Source organism: Choloepus didactylus, chromosome 15 (assembly GCF_015220235.1).
Source record: "Choloepus didactylus isolate mChoDid1 chromosome 15, mChoDid1.pri, whole genome shotgun sequence".
Lineage (NCBI taxonomy): Eukaryota > Metazoa > Chordata > Mammalia > Pilosa > Megalonychidae > Choloepus > Choloepus didactylus.
The window spans coordinates 85,591,291-85,617,368 of NC_051321.1; the positions used below are offsets into that span (position 1 = coordinate 85,591,291).

A 26,078-nucleotide genomic window follows, 5' to 3' on the forward strand; every position below is an offset into this window, starting at 1 on the left:
CCTTCAACTTATCAAGCACTACAATGGGTCCAACACTACTCCAGGCCCTATGGAGCAATATGTAAGAAATGGCTCTCATCTTTGCCTCAAATAATTCTATTTGAGGAGTTAAGATTATACTTATACACACAACTTGTATATATAAAGTCATACATGCAAATAAAAAAAAATATAGTACTGTAAGAGAGGCTTCTATACTTTCAGACTAGTGTTACAAGACTTTAAACTTGTTTGTGTTCTTTGAAGAAATCATGATATTAAATGAAGCCTGTTTCACTAAAAGAGTAAAACAGGACTATGAATAAAGGAATATGAATCTTTTGATATATAAAATACATGTGAAAAAACAGAAATTAATAGAAGGCAAAATAGTGCTCTTTTATCACTGAAGAATTTGGAAAATACTGAAAAATATCGCTGGACAAATTCTTGAAATGAGTTACGTAGAGAATCATAATTTGTATTTGTATTCTGGAGAACTGAATCAATGCTAAAAAAAGACAATAATTCTTTAGTTTATACAGAAAAATAATTTTAGTGAAACTAGTTAATTGATTAAAATTAGTTACTACTATACGTGAGGTCTTTATGCACTCAGTGTTCTATGGCTTAAACTGAACAATTCAATAAATATTTACTGAGCACCATGCTGGGAGCTATGGGATTCAAAGACAGACATGGTTCCTGGCCTCAAAGCATTTACAATCTAGATGGGAATCAGGCACACAAGCAGAATGATAATGCATTTGATACTTGTCAAATAATACAATTAACTATAACTGGAGTAGAGGGGGACACTGGGAGGATCTTTATAGAGGATGTGGCACTCAGTCTGGTTTTAGCTGACATGTAGGCTCAGGGAACAGCATGTTCAAGGATGCAGGAGAAAACAAAAATGTAAATAGCTGTGTGAGGGGAATGGTAAGCGGATTCCTTGTGCTGGCCTGCAATGTAGCATACGTGGACGATTATAGCTGGCGACAGCGAGGAAGGGTGGTCTGGGATCTAGAAGGCCATACTAAGGAATTTTTATGCAATTCTGAAGATTCTTGGAAAGATTCTAAAACAGGGAAATAACAACTAGAACTCGTGCTTTAGGAAGATAATTTGGACTAGAGTTTAAAGAATGAACTGGCAAAGAGAGGCTGGTTAAGTGACTACTGAATAACTTACACAAGTACTAGTAGAGCCTCAAATAGGGAAGTAGGAAAGGAAGTAAAGAGAAGAGACCAAGCAGAGAAATACAGTGACAGCACTTGAGGACTGAGAGATTGGCTGAGTGCCTAGATGTATAATGGAATTGTGAATGCAAATGAGAAGCAGAGATGGTTTGGGATTAGCTAAACTTAATTTTTACTAGAACAAGGTACAGAACAAAATTAAAAAGATAAGCTCTTTATAACTTGGTAATGACAAATGAAATAAATTACTCAATGTACATGTTGCTGCTGTTCACTCTGAAAGGTGTGCAAAGAAATAAATACACTAAACTCAATTCGCCTCTAAAAGTGGGGTTTTTTTAGAAAAGCAAAGTTTCTACTACTTAAAAAAGTTCTTAATAAAAGGCTCTCTATTACAGGTCAGAAACCTGTTCTAATACACGAAGACAAGCATATGAATGCTTCTATATTTTTACCCAGTCATTTCCAAGTCACTTCACTTCAAAGCTACTTGTTCAGATTACTCAGTTTCTGAATTATAACTTGATGGAAAGAGAAAAATGATAACACTCCTTAGAGAGGTTTTGTTGTTGTTGCCATTCAGCATACTGTAATTTATATGCTATACAAGGAGCTCTGTAGCACTGCAATACAATATTCTCCGATCTCCTGGGGATACATAGCATGGGTAGGGAGAATAATTAATAGTGCTAGAAGTCTTTATGGTGTTCTTTTAATCTACTGAGGTCTCACATTTCATCTATAATATATTCCAGGGAAGTGGTGAGAATCTCAGCCTTGAATGTTGTTAAATAACGACTTGTTCAATTGTATTGTAATGAAAGGTCAGCACTCCTGTGGTGCTAACTAGCAGTAAGCTTTGTTTATTTCATACCTATTAAAACTCCTTCAGTTAATCCAAGATTTCAATGGAGGAAAAAACTTCATCAAAAAGGGAATGTGGATAAAAAGTGATATTCATTTGAAGCAATTTTTATGCATATTTCAAAATTATTTTTTTAAATAAAAGAAAAGGTATATGATTAATTATAAATTAAAATACTTTTGGAGGGCAATAGGTAAGTAAGAGAACAAATATTAATTCAGTTATCTTATTATTTTTTTGTTGTTGTTTAGAGCTCAAATAATCCCTGGGAGAAGGTAATTTAAAACAAAATATAGCTTATTTCTTTGAAGAATTCAACTATGAACATGCCTAAATAAGAGGCTATTCTAAAAAGAATCTCATTTGCATCAGACATTTGGAGCATAAGTATATAATAACTAGCCAAATAAATCAAATTAATCTAGTCATTTTAGTATAATCACTAAATATCAAATCAGCCTATTCTCAGTCACCTGCTTTCTCTAGATTCTGATCCAATATAAGGGCATGAAATAAGGATCTAATAAGAAAAATCAGCTATTCCCAGGATAAATAAAATTATGTCCAAGCTTCTTTCAAAGAAAACTAAATTTACAATACCCTTGTAAATGGGATAAGGACACAAAACACAATATTTTGTCTCCAATTAGTGCATTAAAAAAAAAAGACTACTATAAAGCAAAAGGGAAACGTGCTTAGATTATATCTTATAATTTTTAAAGCTAGATACGTGGAGTATTATATTTGTTAATCCCTTTTTCCAAAGACATTTTTTAAAAGCAAAGGCAGAACAAACACAGATTAATAACAAAAGATTGAAGGATAGAAAAATTGCCTGCTCTAAAACAGGGAAAGAACATTGGTAAATGTAGTTAGCTCACAAGCCTAAAACAGACTGTTCTCTATGGGAGAGGGGCCTTTCTAATCAATCCATTTTAGATGCTTGACTACTAGACTTAACCAAGGCTGTCAGTGGCAGAAAAACATCTCGAGCTGGTCACCATTTGGGGCAGAGCAAGGGCCTTTAAAGAAAAAGAACAAAACATCCCAGTGACAGCTTGTCAAGACCATACCCCGGGAACTTCCTCCACTGTCAATCTACAATCAGTGTCTGAACCGAGAGCCCTGATGTCGTCCAGATCTTGGGATTTTCTGTCAAAGCCTTTTTAAAGAGGCATGAGTGAAAAACAGGGTGTGCACTGGCAAACAACAACATTACCAAGGCTGTCAAAACGATCTGCTTGTTGTTTTTCTCCACTCTGCTATCATGCTTCTTTGCATTCGATCAGTTTAGGAGATAAACAAACAGCTTTTCAAATTTCCTTTGCTGCCAGAAGCTTGACAAGACAAAGTCCCAAACACAGCCCTATGGCTGTGCAGCACCTACCTGGAGCATGCCTTGGCCATTTCCTTCTATGGTTCCCTCATAGGTGACATGCAGCCGAGTCAGGGGCTTTTCACACCTGCAACTCAAAAAGATATTCCTTTGTTTAACTTTTTAATGACCAGTCATTCATTGCAGAAAAATCTGAAAATACAGATAATATAAAAGCTAGAAACAGATGCCTACAGCTAATACTCTTGATGCAGATCCTTCCAAACTTTTTATTATTCACAAATATAAACAAACATGCTGAAATTAAAATGGTATAAACTGTTTAACAGTGGACCCTATTGTAAATGATAGACCAGAGTTAATAGTACAAGTATAAGAATGTTCCTTCGTGAATTATAACAAATGCATGACACTATCACAAGGATGGGAAAAATACACCTAATGTAAACTATAGATGATAGTTATTAGCACTATTTTAATAATCTTTCATCAATTGCAACAAAGGTAATTACTGTTAAAAAAAATAGTACAATTACAAAAAAGTGCTTTCATCAACTGTACCAAATGTTCCACACCAATGCAAGGTGTTGGTGGTAGGTGGTGGATGGGAATCTTGTATTTCATGCATGATTATTCCATAAACCAAAAAATTCTCTAATTAAAAAAAAATTTTTTAATGGAATAAACTGTTCTGAAACCTGCTTTCCCCATACATCATATTAAAGTCTCTCTTCTTTAAGGCAGTTGAAAAACTTCTCAAAACATAAAAAATTAAGGTGGATGAAATTTTACTACTTTCTAGAGTTAGCAACCTAAGGAAAAATACAGAAACATTTGATAACAAATCATGTCTGACTCTCAGATGGTCTGTATTTTAACCAGTTTGATAACTGTATGTGTTTGGGGAAGGGGGTATTTAAAATACATGCCACAAAAATTTTGATCTATAGTATTTTTTTATTAATAAACTTGACAGATGAACCACTATCTGTAAGTCATTCAGAAGACACAATTATTCGATTCCTTTCATAAACTATGGCCATTGAGGTATTTACCTGGCTTATATTTAAATTAAAAACCAATTCCCTTTTAATAATTGTTTTTGATGACATTTTCCCTTACCAGATTTTTTTCCCCTGCTCACTTATTGAATAAAAAATATAAATTATAATAGAATGTACAGATGAGTCCCACATTCCTGAATTATACTAAGGGTGGCAATACTTTGGCGAGGAGGGGGAAATATCTTTTTAAAAATAATTTAGGAGGTTAGCTGGGGAAGCTCTATTTACTTACTGAGACTCGCTACCTTCCTGGTTTCAATGAGTCCAAATACATTTCTGGCCAAGTTTCAGCCCAATAGACTGATATCCTTAAACTCAGGAGGTAATCCCATTCTAAGAGCTTTATTTGCATTAACTCCATCCTCACAACAACCCTATTATTATCTCCTTTTATAAAAGAGAAAACAAAAGCACAGAAAGCATTTAAGTAATCTGTCCAAGGCTAGTAAATGAGGCAACAAGGATTTGAACCCAGGTAATCCAATGCTCTTAACAAATGTTATAAACTTAGAAAAATTACTTTCCAAGTCTTGTTTAGAAAGTAGTACCTAAATCTGATTTTTTTTAAACTTCCTTTTTTTTTGTCCCTGCTTTCCTTGCCGTATTACCCAGTGAGAGACCTCCTGTGAGAATAGTACCTAAGAGGTAGAGAAGCAAGATCTGGGGGCCTCTGGTTTGTCAAAAAAAAACAGAGGATTGACTTCAAAACAGAAATCCCATCTGTTGTCAACCACCTTTCTTGAAGTTGACTAATTAAAATACAGTTTTTAATACAATTATGAAATTGCTACAAACTGTAATTTTAGGTTTTTCTTTTTTTTTTTTTTTAATCCTCCACCTTCTGATAGGTCTCCTCTCTGTCCCCAGCAAATCCTCCACAACCCTGCCCAGGAATCAGACAAACTCTTCTGCCTGGCTCTCCGTGATGAGCCAAGCTTGGCTAAAGTGTTCACTGATAGGGGATTAGTTGTAAAACGCCAGGAGAGTGGAACCTGGAAAAGCCTCTAACTTCCTGGGTCATACAGTCCCTTACTCTTGGGAGCACCAACAATTCTCATCTCTTCATCCTCCCTCTTTAAGTGAATGTGTGTGTCAGGCTCAGGAGTCTGGGAGATTGATTTTAACTACATTGTCCAACTCACTTATGAAGCAGCTAAAACAAAAGAGACATCAATGAAATAAAAAGAGTCGGAAAAGGTTGTAAATTACATTCTGCCTATCAAAGTTAAGGGGACTTTCTCTGCTTGGGGACAAAGCTGTTGTATTTCACTGACATGGCAGCTTCTCCAGCCTCTGCACTTCTCCCTCTCCCTTTTCTCAGATGGTGACGGACCAAATGGAGGTCAGATGCAGAGGACAGATCCTGCTCTTAATGATATTTCAAATCGACAGCAAAGTGACATGAACAAAGCATCTGCATTCCTGGCAGAAACTAATGAAAAAGCAAAGAGAAACAACCCTCTGTTCTGGTCACAAAACACAGCAGAGTGGTGTTTTTAGTTTGAGGCACCTTTTTAAAGAGGGACCAATAAACCAGGGTATGTCAAGAGCAGCATAAGAAATCAAGGGTTTAGAATCCATAATAAATGTGAAATGGAAGTCTAGAGTATGTTTGGTACAGAGAAGAAATGACTCGTGTGCATTGGTAGAGGTGGGGGTCTAAATGTTAAAGAAAATTTATTTATTAAAGCTCCAGAAGGAAGAACCAGAAATGAGGGAGAGGAGAGGAAGGATTATTGGAAGAGACAGTTTTAGCAGATGAAAGCATTAGAATAATAACACAAGCAGATAACAATAGAATGGACTGAGGTAAAACAGTGAATTTCTCACCTCTGAAACTGTCTAGTCTCTATCTGTTGCAGGTATCATGGAGGAGACTGAAATTGTCAGTAGCCAGCTGGCCCAGATGACTTCCTGGGGTCCCTTTCATCTCTAATATGCCATGACTCCAAAACGCTATACATGGTCTCTTCCTTTTCTGGCTCAATTTTTTTTTTTTTTTCCCCATCAGTTTGTTTTATCTTTTATCTACTTCCTTTATTAATCATCATCTGAGCCTTGCATTCAGCCTCCTGAACTAAGTTTGTTTTTGTTTTACCTCAAAATTAAACATCTCTGAAAGCACCTAAGCATATATGCCTTCTCAAGTTGAAGTCCCTTAAGAGTGATTCTTCTGTCATCAATTCCAAACAAAACAACTATAAACACATGATAAAAATTATTAGAAAGTGAAGACTCAGAGGCACTGGTTAATGTGAATGCACACCCACAACACACATTCAGTCTGTTTGATCACAGCCTCATGTGCATTTAGAAAGTTGGTTCACACTGGAGCTGTGCTCTCTAGATTGGGAAATGTGTTAACTATTTCAGGGCGCTAAGGATCTTACAAACTCAAAGGAACTCAGGTTGCTTATTATTCTCCTCAGTATTTGCAGATAACAATAGAAACAAACCCAGTAAATTAGCAGCTTCCAAAAAATCTGCCCATAGTACAGGCAAATTTCAAAATTCTTATCACTCAGGCACACGATAGACAATTACTGTTTATATTTTAGTTAAATAAAAAACACTTTTCTCAATCTTGTCTTCCAGAAAGAGAAAACATAAAAGACAAACACTAACCAAAAAAAGGAGGCAAGCAGGAACACTTAAATATTGGTGTTCTATGTAATATCAGACAACACTCCTTAACAGACTTGTTTCAGAAGGCAAAACTAAGGCAAAAGGGTAGAAGGCAAAGTGCTGCAGACTTTGATTCAAAAGGAAGGGCCTTAAAATGAGACGAAATAGTTTCAGTGGCTGAGAGATTTCAAATGGAGTCGAGAGGTCACTCTGGTGGACATTCTTATGCACTATATAGATAATACCTCTTAGGTTTTAATGTATTGGAATAGCTAGAAGTAAATACCTGAAACTTTCGAACTCCAACCCAGTGGTCTGGAGTCCTGAAGATGATTGTATAACAATGTAGATTACAAGGGGTGATAGTGTGATTGTGAAAACCTTGTGGATCTCACTCCCTTTATCCAGTGTATGGATGGATGAGTAGAAAAATGGGGACAAAACCTAAATGAAAAATAGGATGGGGTGGGGGGTGGGATGATCTGGGTGTTCTTTTTTACTTTTATTTTTTATTCTTTTTCTGATCCTTTCTGATGTAAGGAAAATGTTCAGAAATAGATTGTGGTGATGAATGCATAACTATACGATCGTACTGTGAACAGTTGACTGTACACCATGGATGATTGTATGGTATATGAATATATTTCAATAAAACTGAATGTAATTAAAAAAAAAAAAAAGAAGGGCCTTTCTACCAGCCAGAGCTATCAACGGATCACTTATGGGAATTAACTCCCTGGCATTAGGGCAATTAGAAGTTGGGAAACCATCTTTCCAGGGGCTGTAAAATAGAATCCTTTCATGGTAAGGGAGACTTTCTAATTCCAAAGTTCTAGGATTATTTTTATTATTATTACCTTTCCCATTCTGGAAAATCTTCAAGACTTTGTCTTGTAAATGTCACCAACCCAGTAGGTTCTACAAAAACAGTAAAGAAAAACACAAATTAAGTTTCAATTTTAAAGGATTATATATAATTCAATAAAAGAATGTGCCTATCTATGGCTATAAAACTAATCAGGGAATACCAAGCCTCATGTGATACAACAGAGCACTGATTTAAAATAATAAGATCCTCATGCAGCAACCTCCTTCTACAAAATAGCAAACAAAACTGTGCAAATAACAACACTACAGTAGGAACTTTTTGATGAAGTTTTTTAAACTGAACACACTTTAAAAATTATTTTAAAGGAGGATGAATAATGGGTGTAAGCTTATGCAATTAGGACAAAATTGAATTCCAATCTGTAGTCTGCTTCTTGAAGAAAACCCTTGAGCCTAACCACAGACTGGTGAATGGATACATATTAATGTGTTTTAAGTTAACATAAAATATTTAAGATTAAAAATGAAAATACTGGCATGTCCTCTGGAGCTAACGCAGCTAAATCTGGGGCTTAAATGATACGTAATTGCTCCACTTCCTTTGCAGGAAGGAGGAATTATTGTGTGTGTTCTCGGAGTTTAGAGAAGATATTTTTCAAGGAACAACAGATTTGAGAAGATCAAAATAAAATACTGCTAATGCAGTAAATAATTTTAGAGGCTAAGATCTTCTTTTGTTAAGTTTACTTTTTCTTTTAAGCTAGTGGCAAAAGCAAATAAATCAGCTGGCCAGAAGTAATTTGTTTGATTCAAATCAAAGAACAAACTCAAAAGACCAGCCATTTCTGTTTCCTTCTGTTTAAAAAAAGAAAAAAAAAAAAAGCTCTCAAGCAAAGAATGAGATGTCAGGAGCTATTAGTGCTAAGGTGGTAGAGTCCCAATGAAAGCTTGGCAACCCTTTCCTTCTTATGGATAATTTCACATTTCTTTACTCTCAATCACAAGCAGTAAGAACTCAAACATCATATGCAGTAGTTGTGTTAGAACACAGAATTTTGTTAACATGGGTCTTAAAGTATTCTTTAGATATCTAACTTTCTTGAAAATAAATTGATAGAACAAAACGCACAAGCAAGAGGTCAAACTATTCAAACACCAGAGAAGCAATTATATTGGAAACTAATGTCAGAATCAACATTCAGTAACAAAAGAGAAGTAAAAACATTAAATGACCTTCATATATACTAAGAAAGATCAAGAGAAATTCATGAATAAACATTGCTGGCAAAGCAAGAGAAAAGGCAGAAGAACATGATTCTTTATAGACATAATTATTAGCAAAAATATGCCTTGGGAGCACGCCTGTTACCTTTCTCTATAAACTATACATGGATCACCAGTTTTTAAATACTTCTATAGGACTTTATCTAAAAACTATTTTAAAAATAATTTAACTCAGGTGGCTCTTTAAAATTTTTCAGTCCCAAGATCCTCATTACAAATATAAATGTTTGACAACATTAAAAAGCTGGTCCTGGGGGAATTATATTTGTATCAATTCTAAAAAAAGTACATTTTTTCATGTACTAAATTTCTGAAGCTGGGATACATCTTTTATAACCAAGATACCTTGCCATTGCTGTCGGCCTGCATTAAAGTTGAATTTTTCCAGAGAAGCTTGCATCATTTTCTGCCTGTCATCTGGGAGCATTCCACCCGAGAATCAGTCTTAATCCAAACCTCTGCTGCAGGTTTTTGGGACAGGTAATTTGATGTTAGACCCCAAATGTGTAGCTTGTGGTTCAAATTTTCAGGGGAGATTTTTTTTTCCCTCCCTCTATCCAGTGTGAAGGTTAAGACTTGAGAGGTTTTTTGCTGTCTCTTTTCTGCATGAACAGGTTAATTTCTCATTTATCCTTACACCAAGGATATAGACCTTTGGTGTACCAGCAAGAGGTTGCCTGTTAGACTCCCCATTTTAAGTGCTTTTATTCCCTTTAGTGGTATTTAAGGTAATGGTAAGTCTTATCATCTACAATGTCCTAGAACTGATAGCATATTATACTTTAAATAGATTTCTGAAGTCTCTATTCATTAGGCTCCAGAACTTCTATACAACTAATTACTGAGTTGCAAATCTCTTATTCCCCTAAGTATTTCTTCCTAATCCCTTAGCTTGACATTCTAAACACCTACAGGAATGTTTCACTATATTTCTACAAAGAACTAAATTAACATGTATAGTGAAAAATCCAAAAAATAAAATCTTTAGTTATAATTAATTTCTTCAGTTCAATTCTTAATACTGAAAATAAGTTAGTAGGGATTACTTATAATGGTTTATGCATTTCCAGTTGAAAAAATAAACTTTTCCCTTTTCCTGCAAAGTATTTGAGAACTTAGCAAGGCAAGTTAGCCTTCAGAGAAGACCTACATGATTTGACTATCAAGACAGACACTCTGAGTTACTTAGTTAAAACAATGGAATTCACTCTATTTAGATTTGGAATAGCAAAAATGTAGTCATCTTTCTAACAAATTTTGACAAATGCTAATTTGGTTTTATGTCTCATAAGTCTGAACGAGCCTGCCTTTTCCTCAATATTTCATTTACTACAAAGTACAAAACTGAAATTCAATAAGCTAAGATAGAAATCATCCTCCATGACTTTTTCCCCTTAAATACCAAAATCCTGATTATTTCTTTCCAAATATTTGAACAACGAACAGCTCACAGCAATACATTCATGGGGTGAAAATGCCAAGTACACAGTAATGCAGGAAGGACATGAAAAAGATGCCTTAAAATGATTCAGTGATGTGTTTTAATACAAACTTACAATCTGGTAACCAGAGCTGAAAAGAATGCATTTCCCTTGACCAGGACTGACCTGCCATGGAAGGAAACTTCTGAGATGTCCCAGTTTCCTTTATCATCAGCTGGCAGGAAAGGCCACCCCTAATAGCTAATATTCACTAAGCACAGAGCTTCTCATTTAATGTTTGCATCTACTCGGAGATAATTATCATTATTATTTTATTTTACAGATGAGGAAACTGAGGCTTACAGATGTTAAGAGACTTGTTCATGGTCACCCAGCTCCTAAGGTAAGAGTGGCAATACCAATCTATTATCACAGGTCACTACCAGCATTAGTTAGACTTTAAATTACTGTTAAATTACTGTACATTATTAAGCTACTGTTTCTAATTCACAAAATTCTTTCATGTATGTTACAGAAGTCTGATTTCAGAATATATACCCCAACACCACCACCACACATGCACACTGACAGCACACATTTATGTATATATACAACTTATGTATAACATCTACATTACAATATTGAATTACTATTGTTTCAATGTGGTTTAGGCAGGAAGATATATTTTGAAGACAAAACGTTCCCGATATGTCACTTCATTTGTACTGGTCCATCAGTGAGAAAAAATTACACTAAGTGTGAAAGGAATTACTTTTCTCTGTGACTCTTCTAAAGTAGCAGAAGAGTGTTTTAAGCTTCTCTGGTTTCCTTGAGGAACGTCCTTCAAATAACCTGAAAGAGTCCAAAAATAAAAGACGGTGAAGAATGATTAAAAATACTTTACTGATTCACAAAAAAAAAAAAAAAGAAAAGAAAATTTTATCTCTATCAAGTAATAAAATAAATAATTGTTCTAGAAGCCAAATGTGTAGTGATAGAGAACTGGAAAACTGGTTTGGAGTCAAATGACCTGGAGAGGATGAACTGGAAAAGTGGTTTGGAGTCAAATGACCTGGAGAGGACTGAAACCACCTACAACCCAGGCTTCTTAAAAGTTGATCGAGTCAGAGGGCACTCTCCAACAGCCATGCTTCTCCAATACACCTTCCTAACAGACTTTCCTCCAGGGAGAAGGCACCATCTGGTCCCCCAGAGTCAATCAGGGTCAGAGAGATAATGCATGGCCATTCTTCCCAAAAGCAAATGCTATTTATAATTCATAATATTACTAAGCAGCTAAATGACTGAACAAAAATGGCATCTGAAAATGACATCCGATTGTTTGTGTTGGATTGGGGAAGGGGAGAAAGGGCAGGTATGATGAGATACTGGGGGCTGACCAGTCCTTGGTAATTAAACAAATATAAATATACCCTTTGCGTGGTAACCAAAACAGTGCCTAGTTTCCAGCTAGTTTCTAGCAACCTGGACTTGCACTACTTAATTTCGTTCTCTGAAATGACATGGCACTGTTATTGGTAACACATAATGCAATTTATCCTGAGGAAAGAAAAGCAGGGCTTTAGAAGTGTGTGGCCTAAAAAAGCAGTTCACTAAAAGACTGCAAACACAAAAGCATGCTTTTGGGTATAAGATCTAGTTTTCCAAAGGCATCTAAAAATTAGAAGGAGATTCACTGGCTATAAATGATAAGGATTTCTCATCTGCCTCTGGTCATACACTTTGATTTTAAAACCAGAAACCCTCTAAGTGAAAGTGCCCTTTAATAAATGCTGAAATGGGTAAAATTTTTCATGGTTAGAAGAGCAAGCTTATGTAACTACATAGAGAGGGAAAATTCATCCTTAACAAGTTTATTCCAGGAAATATCCTGGAAAATCCTATAGAAATTGATAATAATTAGGTAATAATAATAACAAATAGAAAATAATAATCATAAATAGAAAATCCTATTGAAAATTGATAATAATTAGGAAGAGAGAAGAAATGCAACTTTCAAACATCCTATTTTTAATGATCTAAAATTCTGTATTCAGGGTCAACTTCTGAAAAAATAACTATTTTTTCCTAAAAAGAGCCTGGTAAAGAAACTCATATTTAAATCAAATCTAAACACTCAAAAGTTTTAAAAATAGTTTACAAGCACGTGTGTGATAATTTTTACTCATCTAAAAGAAGTTATTTTTCCAAAATATTTAATACACCACTCCCTTAGAATCCAACAGCTTGATTTCCTCAGCAATATTTATCCAGAATAGTTTGTTTACACCAAAATAATAGTTGAAATGAAGACATCATTTGGCAGTTTAATTAAATATCCTGCATCAAATAAATAATGATTTGCTAAATGAATACCTTGGGATCAGCTGAAAAATCCCTTTCTAGGCTTACTTCCTAGTAGACAGAAGCATCAACATAAAAGCAGCCACCACCTTTCCTAGAGGTGAGCTAATGCACTCTACAATTCCATTCAGGGAAAAGAGTTCCTCTTCAACAGAACTGCTGCACAGAAATGGAAAAATGACTACTGCCCTTAAGAAATAATTCCACAAAACATGAAAAGAAAAAGCCTCCCTGGCTTCTACATACAATCATCTGTTTCTAAAACTACATAAAAGTTCATACATTTCATACCTCTGATGACAAATTATTAACCTTAGAAGTCTTGGGACTGCAGACTTATTACCCTAGTGATATGGGACTTTCCCAGAAGATTATATGGCTGCTATTATCGCCCACCACAGATAACCACCAGGGTTCATCTTTCAGGGCCAAACTTTATGTGTACGAAACAAGTGGAAGTTCAATCTATTCTGCTTATTAGTTACTACAAGCCCAAATTCAAATCACTATGTAACCAAATATGCTCTACCATCTTCCCGATTAAGCAGGAGGGAGGAGGAAAGTGGAGAGAAAGCTGGGAGAGAGAAAGCAGGTTTAAAACTCTTGTGCCAATTAAAATATTCATCCACTTCGCAGTCTGGTTTTTCAGACTTGGTGGTTGTGAAATTTTAAAGTAGTGTGTAAGTCACTCAAATAAAATGAATTATCCTGGTCCGAAAGCCAAATGAAAGTAACAGAAACACCCAGGCAAACTGCCTGAGTAGAAGTCATCGTGAGAGTGATGTACTGTCTGAGGGACGTGGGGGTGACACAGACAGAAGCACTGGGGACAGAACCTGAGAAAGGGGAGAGAACGGCAGATGGGGCAGGGAGAGAGACTAAGAGAAAGGGGATTGGGGATGGACACACTGGGTGGGTGGGAGACACAGGGAAGGTATGAGAGGCAGAAACTTATGAAAGAAAGACACACGGACAACCACAGGGAGACAGTCTCAGTGAGAGTGAGGCATTCCCTTAACCAAGCACAATTCCATTTCTTACCTTCCCAACACCTTCTGATTTTAATTAAGATTTTTCAATTTCTGGGTTTGTCATTTGGAGGCATATTCTGAGTCAGCAGGAGAGCATGCAAATATGCACATAAATTCAGGCCATAACAAAATTTCTGCATCTTGGGAAGACATTTTGGCATTTAATTGAATGCTAATTTCAGATTATTAAAGAAAGCAAATAGAAAAAGCCAGTCAGGCAACCTCACTTTGTTCTAAACAAAACTGTTTTTAATTTCAAGGGAAGAAGTCAATCAAGGGTCAGATACTTATTAACTGGTGCTTTTTTCCCCATATTTAAAAAGAGAAACAGTTTAGTAAAATCTTTCCCTGAATGGAATGGTGATACTATTAGTGGACTTGCATTCTAGACACCCCCCTTCCCCCTTCCCAAATGTGATTTCAAGTTAAGGATTAATCCCATTAGTGCACAGTAAATCAAGCCCAAAGTACTATCATCTCCACTTTAAAATGGAAACAGGTGATAAGAGGTCACCCAGCCAGAAAGTCATTCTTGGCCTTTCTGTGAGGCCCTCTGCCATATGGCCCCACCAGCATTTTCAATCCAGGGAAGAGACAGATGTAAAAAGCCTCCTGGGCTATCCATTGCAAGCAACCCACAATTTATCTCTGACCATCTAGTTTCTAAGCAATCGCAGAAGCATCAATGCTAATCACATTGGAAGCCTTTATGAATGCTTAGGTCTGAAAGGCAGGCAGGGAAAAGGTCACGGGTAGTTAACATAACTAAGCAGGGCTGGAAGAACGCAGCCATAAATAAAAAAGGAAGAGTTATTCAATTTACTGACGTCAGCCTCCTGCCACATATGCTTACCATTTTTCTTATTCAATCAACTAGCTAGCCATATCTCTTTTGAGATTATTAAATACACACGCATACACACACACACACACACCCCCACTCAACCCCAACAACTCCTGCCAGAAACCGTAAACATAAATAGCAAATGTACAAAAAAGTTTTTAAAAACAACTTGTTCAAGAAAAGGTTTTCTGATAACAGCCTTCACTTGGAAAAAGAATGCAAAGTTCTTATTTAAAAAATTTAAAAAGTCTACAGTTCAGTCAAAGAACCAATCTTCTGATAAAACTTGTATCTAAAACATCAAAGATTTATCTTAGGTATAATCAAGATACATGTACTGATTGGTTACTGAATATTCCACAGACACAAATTGTAAATGGCCATTAAGAAGCTAATTCTAAAGAATTATTAATGAATCCTCCTTGTTACCAAAAACAAAAACAGAAAACCCCACAATTGCTGGATTGTCTTCAGTATTCTGATTAGGAATTTATAATTTACAGCATTCTGGCAGATTCTAGAATTGCTCAGGTATCTATTGCAAATAAACAAAAAGGCTATTCACTCTTTAGAGAATCTTTATTACTAATATAACTAATACTCTGCATGGAAACGGGCAATTACAGTTCTATAAAATTAAATTTCTATTTCACTTAAAGATAAAATTTGACCATTTCCTTTTCTGCATTAAAACGAAAACTTGCAAGAGATGCATACCCTCAACTACTAATGAGGCTACTTTTATAACAGAAAGAATTCTTAATAATTTTTTCCAATAAGAAAAAAAATTGTATTTAATAAACAGGTTCTTTACACAATCACAGATACTAATGCTCTTTGTTTTCTCTCAGTCCGATCCCAAATACTAAAGAAATGAAAGGTAAAAACTATGCTTAATTGTGTGACTTTATGATAAAGGAACTTGGCCAGCCACTTCAGTACAAGCCAGGATTGGAGATGGAGTTATCCAGAAAGGATTTGTGAAAGTCCTATTGTTGGACGGTTTTGACCCCTGTATGCTGCATGCCTAGCCAACAAATTTTTTTGCAAGATCTGTAGAGATGGAACCACTGCCAGTCTGGACTAAAAAGGACAGAAAAGGGACAGATTGAAAGAAAAATTTCTCCAGAGAAGGCAGAATCACGGAAGCCAAGGGCTAAAGCCAAGAAATCTGAGGCAAGGAGAACGGCACCACCAATGCACACGGAAAGGGTGAGTTTCCCCGGAGGCAGAGGGTGGGCCTTCCGCCTTGATGCTCCGGAAGAGTGTTGCCACCCCAGGCCTCAGAGAGCGTGGAGCACATTCTCCAAGGATTGAGGAGAGCCTGGCCACCATTCAGAGAGTGGAGAGCCTTTGCCCTGAAGATGCAGAGTCCGGGTGGTACCTCAATGCTTGAGGAGGGTGGGGACAAGAAGGTGGTCTCCCCAATGCGTGGATATGTTGGAGCCCTCACCCCAGTATTTGGAGAGAGCAAGGCTGCTGCATCAGTCTTTGGAAAGGGTGGGAATGCTGCTCTCTCAAGCCCTGGGGATAAAACATCATTCTATAAATGATTCTCAGACTTTGAAATAAAATGAAGTTTGCCTTGCAGGATTTAGGAATTGTTTTGGTCCCACGAACCCTGTTTTCCTTTCAATTTATCCCTACGGCAATGGGGAAGTTTATCCTGTAATTGTCCTTCCTTTGTATATTCGAAACAGATAACTTGTTCTAAGTTCCACTGCCAGAGGACAATGTTGCCTTAGGACAAACCATGCCTGTACCTGACTTTGTACTTACCTATGTTGAGATGGAATGAATGTATTTTCTGCATTTGGAAAGAATGTCTTTCTGAAGTCCAGGGGTTGGAATGTGATGGTTTGAATCTATTGTATCCCCCACAAAAGCCATGTTCTTTAATGTAATCTTGTGGGGGCAGACTTACTAGTCTTTCGATTAGGGTAGGAGGTTTGATTAGGTTGTATCTATGGAGATGTGACCCACACAACAGAAGGTGAGACCTTCTGATTGAATCATTTCCATGGAGGTGTGACCCCACACATTCCAGGTAGGTCTTAATTAGATCACTGGAGTCCTTTAAGAGAGCACATGGAGAGAAGAAGCTCAGAGAAGCTGTGAGAGGCATTTTGGAGAGAAGCTAAGAGCTGACACAGATGCTTGGAGATGCTGGAAGATGCAGACAGAAGGATGTTTGGAGATGCTAAGCTAAGAGATGAAACTGAGAGTTTACCCCAGAGAAGATAAGAGAGGATTCCCAGACACTTAGAGAAAAATGTCCTCGAAGAATAAGCAAGGATGCACAGGAGCTGAGAGAGAGGAATTAAGAGAGAAAGACACCAAGAGACATTTTGGAGAAAGCCATTTTGAAACCAGAATCCAGCAGCAAAGGACCAGCAGATGCCAGCCACATGTCTTTCCAGCTGAAAGAGGTGCTCCAGATGCCATCGGCTTTCTTCAGTGAAAGTATCCACTTGTTGATACCTTAGTTTGGATACTTTTATGGCCTTGGAATTGTAAATTTGTAACTAATGAATCCCCTTTATAAAAGCCAATCCATTTCTGGTATTTTGCGTAACGGCAGCTTTACCAAACCGGAACATTAGTACTTTGGAGAAAGTCCTTTAAGCATTATTCCTCAGAATAAGGTACAGTTTGAACAGTAAAAGACAAAAGACTAAGGGCCAGGGGCTGTAAGTTATAGCCCTTGCACTGCCACCAATCCAAGTCACTTCATTTCTCAGGCGTTTCATCTGTAAAATGTATTTTCATTCATTCAACAGAGATGTACTGAAGGCCTATAATGTGTGAGATTTTATGAAAACAACAGGACAGATAAGAACTCTGCCCTGTTTCGCAGGGTTAAATAAGCAATTGTAACTAACGCAAAAAAGCAGAGGACACTAAAGGCCACATCTGGCTGTACGAGCCTAAGAAGCACCGTTGACCCTTCTCTCCCCACACCTGCCAACCCTACCCAGGACCATCACGCTGCCTTCACCCTCAGATGCCTCCAGGCCCCCTCTCCCCTCACCACACCATCCCAGTTGCTACTATCTCTTTTAGCTGTACTGCAATAGCCTCCCAACACCCCACCCCTCCTTCCCCACTCCTCCCAATCAGTTCCCACACTGCAGCCAAAAGAAGCTTTGGAAAATAATCAGGTGTAGCAGTGCCCCCCTCCCCCCAAATGCAATCACTTATTTCCTCATTGGTACAAACTTCGACTCTCCGTTTTGTACTCAGTTCAAAGGTTTTGGCTAAGGAAGCTTTCTTTATTAGATTATATCCTTCTCCTCTCCTTTACAAAGCAGAGTACATGAAGGTGTCATAGGAACCCAGAGGAGTAGTGAACCTCTCCCGGCAGGATCAAAGAGGTCAAAAGCAGTGACAGGTGAACTGCATCAGGAAGGAGGAATAAAAGCCATGTGGAGGAGAGAGGGACATTCCAGGTAGTTGTGAGGTTTAAAATGAAATAATACTACCTGTGCTAGTTTGAATCTATTATATACTCCAGAAAAATCATGTGCATTTAATTCAATCTTGTGGGAGCAGACTTACTGTGGGTGGGACCTTTTGGTTAGGCAATTTCTATAGAGATGTGACCCCGCCCATTCAAGGTGGGTCTTAATCCCCTTGCTGGAGTCCTCTATGAGAGGATAAAAGGCAGAGACAATTTGGAGAGAGCTCGGAGAAGTTGAGACAGAAGCCCAGAGACATTTTGGGGAAAGCCACTGAAAACAGAAGCTAAACCCAGGAGAGAAGGTTTAGCAGATGCTGCCATGTGCCTTCCCATGTGACAGAGGAACCCTGGATGTCATCAGCCTTTCTTCACAGAAGTTATCGTCCTGTTGATGCCTTAATTGGGACATTTTCATGGCCTTAGAACTGTAAATTTGTGAACTAATAAACCCCTATTGTGAAAGCACATCCATTTCCGGTGTATTGCATTCTGGCAGCCTTAGCAAACTGAAACACTACCTAAGAGGAAGAACTCAGAAATGGCTTCTCAATTCTCTGTAACCCAAGATATTTATTAACCCCAAACAGAAAGACAGTAATTTTACAGTGGAAAAACCCCACAGACACCTTAGCCAAGTGATCACCTGTCAAAAGACACATGAATGCCACAAGCCCCTTGATACAAGGCACCAAGGAGGACACAGTCTCCTTCCAGTGGTATTCCTGCCCAAAACGCATCACCTCATTCCAGTTTTGGGGAAACACCAGCCAAACCCAGAGAGAGGGACACTCTACAAAGTAACTCTTCTGTGGTCTTCAAAAGCGTCAAAATCATGAAAGAAAAGGAAAACCCAAGCAACAGATTGCAGGAGACTAAGAACAAATAACAACTTAATGCAATGTGGAGTGCTGGATAGGATCCCGAAACGGAAGAAGGTCAGTAGAAAAACTGTGGCATTTAAATAAGGTCTGTAGTTGATAGTATTATGCTAATGCTAACTGCACTACGGGTTTTGTTAAGATGCTACCACAGGTGAAGATGGGTGAGGTATATACAGGACTTCTTGGTACTGTCTTTACAACTTATCCATAAATCTAAAATTAGTTCAAAATAAACAATATTTAAAGAAACTATATTAAAAAATAACATCAGAACAATTGATTGTACACTGGATGATTGTAGGGCATGTGAATATATCTCAATAAAACTGAATTTTATAACAAAAAAGTAACATCAAAAATAGAAACAGTTTGGTGGACAAAACTGCCTTTGCCCTTGGGCTGTCCCTTCCTACTTTGTGTGCTGCCCACACTGACCCACACTCAGAGGCATGACATGGGTGATTAAAGGGAGGTGGTAGACCCAGGGGTGTAAACACCCCTGGCAATGTGGAATATTACTCCAGGGGAGGGATCTGGACCCGGCATCGTGGGTTGGAGAACATCGTCTTGACCAAAAGGGGGATGTGAAATGAAATGAAATAAGTTTCAGTGGCTGAGAGATTCCAAAAGGAGCTAAGAGGTCACCCTCGTGGGCACTCTTACGCATAATATAGACAACCCTTTTTAGGTTCTAATGAATCGGAATAGCTAGCAGTAAATACCTGAAACTATCAAACGACAACCCAGAACCCCTGAATCTTGAAGACGATTGTATAAAAATGTAGCTTATGAGGGGTGACAATGCGAGTGGGAAAGCCATGTGGATCACACTCTCCTTTGTCCAGTGTAGATGAGTAGGAAAATGGGGGCAAAAAAAAAAAAGCACCCAGTGATCTTTGTTACTTTAATTGTTCTTTTTCACTTTAATTTTTATTCTTACTACTTTTGTGTGTGTGGTACTGAAAATGTTCAAAAATTAATTTTGGTGATGGACACACAAATATATGGTGGTACTATGAACAATTGATTGTACGCTTTGTATGACTATGGTATGTGAATACATCTCAATAAAATTGAATTATTAAAAAAAAAAAGGGAGGTGGTAGAGGAGGACATGGAGATGTAACACGTGTTATAACCATTTTCTGAAGGCCCTCCCTGACATTAGGGAAAGAAACTCCCATCCTATTCATGGATGCTATAAAGACAATGTGGAAGTGGGTGAGGGAAGTGAGGGAGGATGAGGGAGAGAGAGAAGTTCATCTGCCAAGAAGACTCCTTACAATGTTTCTGTTTGTGCACAGACGAAGAAGAGTACTCACTGGGGGAAATGGCTGTGATCTGAAACTTTAGCAACACCTTCACAATGGATTAATTTAGTCAAATAATTTGAATATTACTCATGACTTCATCCTCACATTCTATATGATCTTTCCAGGAAGAAGAAATTTTACTCCAGCTTTAATTTTATTATTTCAGAATACAAAGAACACAGTGTGCAACAAACATTCCTATGAGTAATGTTGAAATGGACGAGGCATAATGAATCCAGAGCACTTAAGGAGGAGTACAATCCAAGAGGACGGAAAGAACAGGGCCTAGGAGTAAGAGAGACCTGAGGTTAACCCTCAGCTCTGTGACTTACCTGCTGATGAATGCTAGGCAAGTGTTTTTTAACTTCTATGAACTTTAATTATCCTGACTGCAAAATGGCAAAAAATATCACTTAGCTCAAAGTATTGTATATATTAAGATAGATAATTTTACATAAAATGCTTGGCCCATGGCAAATCACTCAGTAAATATCATTAGTTCCTTCTACTCTTCTCTATTCCATTGTCAAAAAGGTGTTCTCTGAAAACATACCGATTGAAGTTAATGTCTGGGTAACTAGAATATTCTGATTTCATCTTAGCATTTCGCCGTGGAAATGTGCAGAAAAAAGCATTAGCTAAAAGACTGGCAATCTGTTCCTGTGACATTGTGATGGAATGATTCATCTTCTGCTTCAAGAGTGGTATTGGCTGAGAAGGGAAACAAAAAATACAGACAAGAAGAGCACTAATTAGTTTAGCAATTTCAAAAGCAGAAGCACCAAATTGCATTTGCTAAATTAGGGCAGGAATAATTTCAGGCTACTCTTGGATTCTTAAATCAGCAATATTGTTAAAGTCAAGGATTGTTTATCACGGGGGATTGGAAAATATTCTTGTTTGATAAATTGCAGATTTCTAATCAATAATAATGATAGAAAAGGGAACACAAAACATAACTTTTCAGTGAAAAACAAGATTGCTTTAGTAATTAAGAAATAAAAGCATGTTTCTCATGTAAGGAAATGTTAAAAGATGGAACAGAAAAACGCAACATTGAATTCAGTTATTGTTTATGCAAAATTTTTTTGTTTACAATAAAGATTGTTGGACAGAGTGATTTTTCTATTTTAGTCCTAACATGATCTAAGGAAAACAAATTCAATAATTAAGGCTTTTCCCTCTTATTCTGACTCACACCTTGCATTGACAATTTCTTGAGACCCAATTTTAATTTTAGTAAACCAATCAATGGCACATGTGAAAACCATCATACGAAATTATGTATCACTTATAAGATAAGTATTTCTTTTATAGTCACAAATTCCAAGTCAGGGAAGATGCAGAACCTTTTCCTTAAAAATTTTTCTGGTTGAAATGTCTTTAGTTATATCAAACCCAAATTCACTGACCCTTCATTTTGAGTATAATCCACAGAACCTAAGTAATGTGTTCAGTGGGTTTTACCGTATTTTAAATGTTTGAACTGTGTTTTTAAAGACATGATGGTAAAACCAAAGACCACTTGCCAGTTTACCTATCAATTGTTAAATTTCAAAATGCTCTAAGCATAACATTTAGAGATGCTTTTTCTTCTCCCTTTCAAAATACCCCCGAACTGGATATCTGCACTCAAACAGCACGCCAAGAGAACTGTCTTGGCCATACCTCCGGAATTAACACCCAAAATGAAACTGAAGAAAGGCAGGCAAGACAAATCAAAGCTGCGATGTTGGAACAAATAACTTTTTCTTAATAACAGGAAACACACATTTTTATGAGAATATGAGTCTGCTGGGGACAACAAAAGTTAAACTCATAGTTCAACTATTTCTCTTGGGAAAAAATTAAAATAAACAAACTGGGAAAAGGTAAAGAATTTATTTTCATTAAGCTATCCAAAATTCTCTTTCCCTTCAGCCCCTAGCAATCACTATTTCTAATAAAGAGGAAATAGAGAGCTTGTATTATATTGATCTCCATTTCCCATCCTGTATATTTAGTCACAACCCAGCACTGAGTACAGAAAAGGTTAAACTGTGTCAATGATTTAAAGCAAATTGTTACTTGGCTTTATGAAGAAATAAGTTTCTAACTACCAACTACCAAGTTATCAAGAAAAATAATTTTAAAAATTAATGGTGCATATTTTAGGCTCAATTGACTTTAACACAAACATTTCCTGTGCCCCCAAAATAAAACAGAATAAATGATTTCTGTTCTCTTGGTGAGGAGAAATACCTGAAAGCCATACTTGGGAAACATGTGAGGATGCAAATCCTATCATAAGCACTCAGAGAGAGAAATATCAGAGGCCCATTACTACCAACCAAGATCTTTCAGAAGTCCCTCTTCAAAATGTGTTTCCTTTAATTTCCTTTTTGTAAGTCTAAATTTTACCTTTTGGATTTGGCCTAGAGTATTTCCATGTAATAAATCATTAAATATCAATGTATGCAATTTAACTTGCCAAAGGATAAATTCTGATCTCAAATAATAATCTTAACCTTCAAGCAAAGATTTACTTTTCAGTAAAGGATAACAGGGGCATTTAAGTTATTCTCCCCATTAATACACTAAAGGAATAACAAAGTTACTGTAAGTCAGAATAAAAAGCCAGGGAACTATGAGTCTGATTTTGGTTCTATCATGTGATTTGTTATAACTGACAAATTCAGTTTTATTGAGATATATTCACATATCATACAGTCATCCATGGTGTACAATCAACTGTTCACTAGATGCTTTTTAATCAAAATCAATTCATTAAGTATAAAAACTTTCTCTCCTAAGCACAAGAGGAAGAGAAGATGATTAAATGAATCATGTCTAAAGGCCATATATTGTCAATCATGAACTACACATTAACTGAAAAAGCATTTAACTAAACACCACATGAAAGCCAGGGCACAAAGAGAATCTGCCTTCAAGAATATAGTCTAGAGGGAGGAGATAAATAAAGATAGAAATTTCAAAACAACGTGCTAATTATGATTTGGTGATCTGAGAGCCCCTGGACAAATTCACCTTGGGTGGAAGAGTCAGTACAGGCTCCACAGAGGAAGTAAAAGGCTGAGCCTAGGAGGTAGCAAGAAAATTTCCTAGATAAGGGGAAAAGCAGGAAGGGAAAAGAAAAAGAATGAATGTGGAACATAAGCAAGCAAATAGCTTCCAACATAAACAACAAGAAGATGAATTTTAAAATATATTTTCCCTTTCCAGTGGAAAAACTTACTTCATATGCAACACATTAATGAGGTGAAATTAAGTTACATAAAATCAGAAAGACCACAGTAAAATGTTAATAGGGCACACTGAAAAACATTCCGTGGTTCTCAATTAAAGGCAGCATGGCCCCGAAGTAGGCATTTGGATATGTGTAGCATGTTTCTGGTTGCCCCAACGGTTTCTGGGTTGTCCCCATGACATGCTGCAATGCATGGGACCATCCCAAACATTAAGAACATGTCCCACCCAAAATGTCTACAGGAGCCCTGTGGAGCAACAGTGCTAGCAGAACCCTTGCTAAGATCCAGGCAGCAGGGACCCTGCCCTTGAAATAAAAGACAAAGGCAAATTCAAGCCTTTTAGCTACTGCATGACAGAAACACAGGAAGAAAATTATGAAGCCCCTGTGGTGGTTTAAAAATATGACCACACCTTTCTCTCTCAGCCGACTCTGCAGGTAAACCCACTGCCCTCCCCCTACGTGAGACATGACTCCCAGGGGTGTAAATCTTCCCAGCAATGTGGGACATGACTCCTGGGGATAGTCTGGACCCAGCAACATGGGATTGAGGAAGCCTTCTGGACCAAAAAGGGGAAGAGAAATGAAGCAAAATAGTTTCAGTGGTTGAGAGATTTCAAATGGAGTCAAGAGGTCATTTTGGAAGTCATTCTTATGATTTATATAGATATCCCTTTTAGTTTTTAGCATATTAGAATAACTAGAAGGAAATAACGGAAACTGTTGAACTGCAACCTAGTAGTCTTGATCTGAAGACGATCGTATAACTAGATAGCTTCCATGGTGTGCCCATGTGGCTCACAGTCCTTTTATCCAGGGGATGGACAGATGAGTAGAAAAATGGAGACAAAAAGTCAATGAATAATGGAGGGGAGGAAGGGGTATGAGATGTTTGGGGGTTCTTTTTTACTTTTATTTTTATTCTTATTTTTTTGAATAATGAAAATGTTCAAAATTGATTGTGGTGATGAATGCACAACTATATATGATGATACTGTGAACAACTGGTTGTACACTTTGGATGACTTATGGTATGTGACTATATCTCAATAAAATTGCATTTACAAAAAACCCAATTGACTGTAAATCGTAGAAGTAAAAAAAAGCCCACAAATTCTTTGATACTCCTCCCTTCAAAAGGCAGAGGCTAATTCCCCTTTCCTTGAGGGTGGACTGGACTTAGCGACTAGCTTCTAATAAATGGAAAAACTGGAAGTGGTATCTGATTTCAGGAAGCAGGTCATAAAGGGCACTGCAGCCCCCTTCTTCTCTCTCTCTGGCCACTTGTTCTGGGGAAGCCAGGTGCCACGTCACGAGGGCAGACAAGCAGCCTGTGGGAACCCATGGCCAGATAGTGAAGGTCCTAACAAGAGCTCCGTGAAGAGCCAGCTGAGAAGTGGACCCTCCAGCCATCCATCAGTAGGCAGCAGCCCTGGCCCGAGGTCCTGTCATCACAAGAGACCTTGAGCCAGGAACCACTCAGCTAAGCTGCTCCCAGATTTCTGACCCACAGAAATTGTGAGATAATAATTCGTTGTTTTAAGCCATTAAGTTTTTTTTTTTAAAGCCATTAAGTTTTGAGGTAACTTGTTATGTAGCAAAATATAATTAATACATCCCAAGAAAAACAAAATAATACTGCATTCTTTCTTTTATTGTTGAAAGTTTAAAAAGTACCATCAAGTCATTTGTTATAAAACATAACACTTTAGGGTAGGATACAGAAGGGATGGATGGTATTAAGCCTTTTTGAAGATAAAATGTTCTAAACCCATTAGTATGTTTTGAAATAATGACTTTTTCAAGTTAGAGAGTGTTTAAATAAAAAGAGAAATCTGAGTAAGCAAACTTCAACAGTGTAAACTGAAGCTCAGAAATTGAATGTTGCATTTTTAATGTCCTTTTGCAGCATTCTCTCTTGCCTCTAGCCTTTTTCTTAAAATACAAAATGGTCACACTCTTTGCTTTGGAAAAAGCTGTTTCCCATCTCTCTCTCTCTCTGACCTTGGCCATTAGAGTTTAAAGAAAATTCAATTGTTTTTGAGTCTCAAGAAAGCTACTGAGGAAGTTATACTTACTAACCTGGGTGCAAATATTTGGCAGACAGAGTGCAATTTTTACCATATCAGGCAAAATGGACTGATATAAATGTTGAGCTTCTGCTTCTTCAAGTACCTGCAAATCAAAAAATGTTATCAGTGAATAATAACTAAAGAACAAAGGTTTGTTATGAAATTAAATTACATATTTACTTTTCATGGGATACCACAATAAGGAATATTATCAGCATCATCAAACACATGTAAAAATATACCAACAGTTGCACCAATGAAA

The 26,078-nt window shown here is 37.1% G+C and overlaps 1 protein-coding gene across 5 annotated transcripts in view; it reads right to left on the reverse strand.

Moving 5' to 3' along the window:
* The window catches only part of PARG (poly(ADP-ribose) glycohydrolase), a 152,704-nt gene that overhangs the window by 56,154 nt on the left and 70,472 nt on the right, over positions 1–26,078 (reverse strand). For all 5 annotated transcript variants that reach the window (XM_037804875.1, XM_037804879.1, XM_037804876.1 and 2 more), the window contains 5 exons: positions 25,827–25,919; positions 21,051–21,208; positions 11,377–11,456; positions 7,929–7,989; positions 3,434–3,509 (listed from right to left, as the gene is read on the reverse strand). In XM_037804875.1, coding sequence (XP_037660803.1) covers positions 3,434–3,509; positions 7,929–7,989; positions 11,377–11,456; positions 21,051–21,208; positions 25,827–25,919 — 468 coding nt within the window. The remainder of the gene's footprint in view (positions 1–3,433; positions 3,510–7,928; positions 7,990–11,376; positions 11,457–21,050; positions 21,209–25,826; positions 25,920–26,078) is intronic.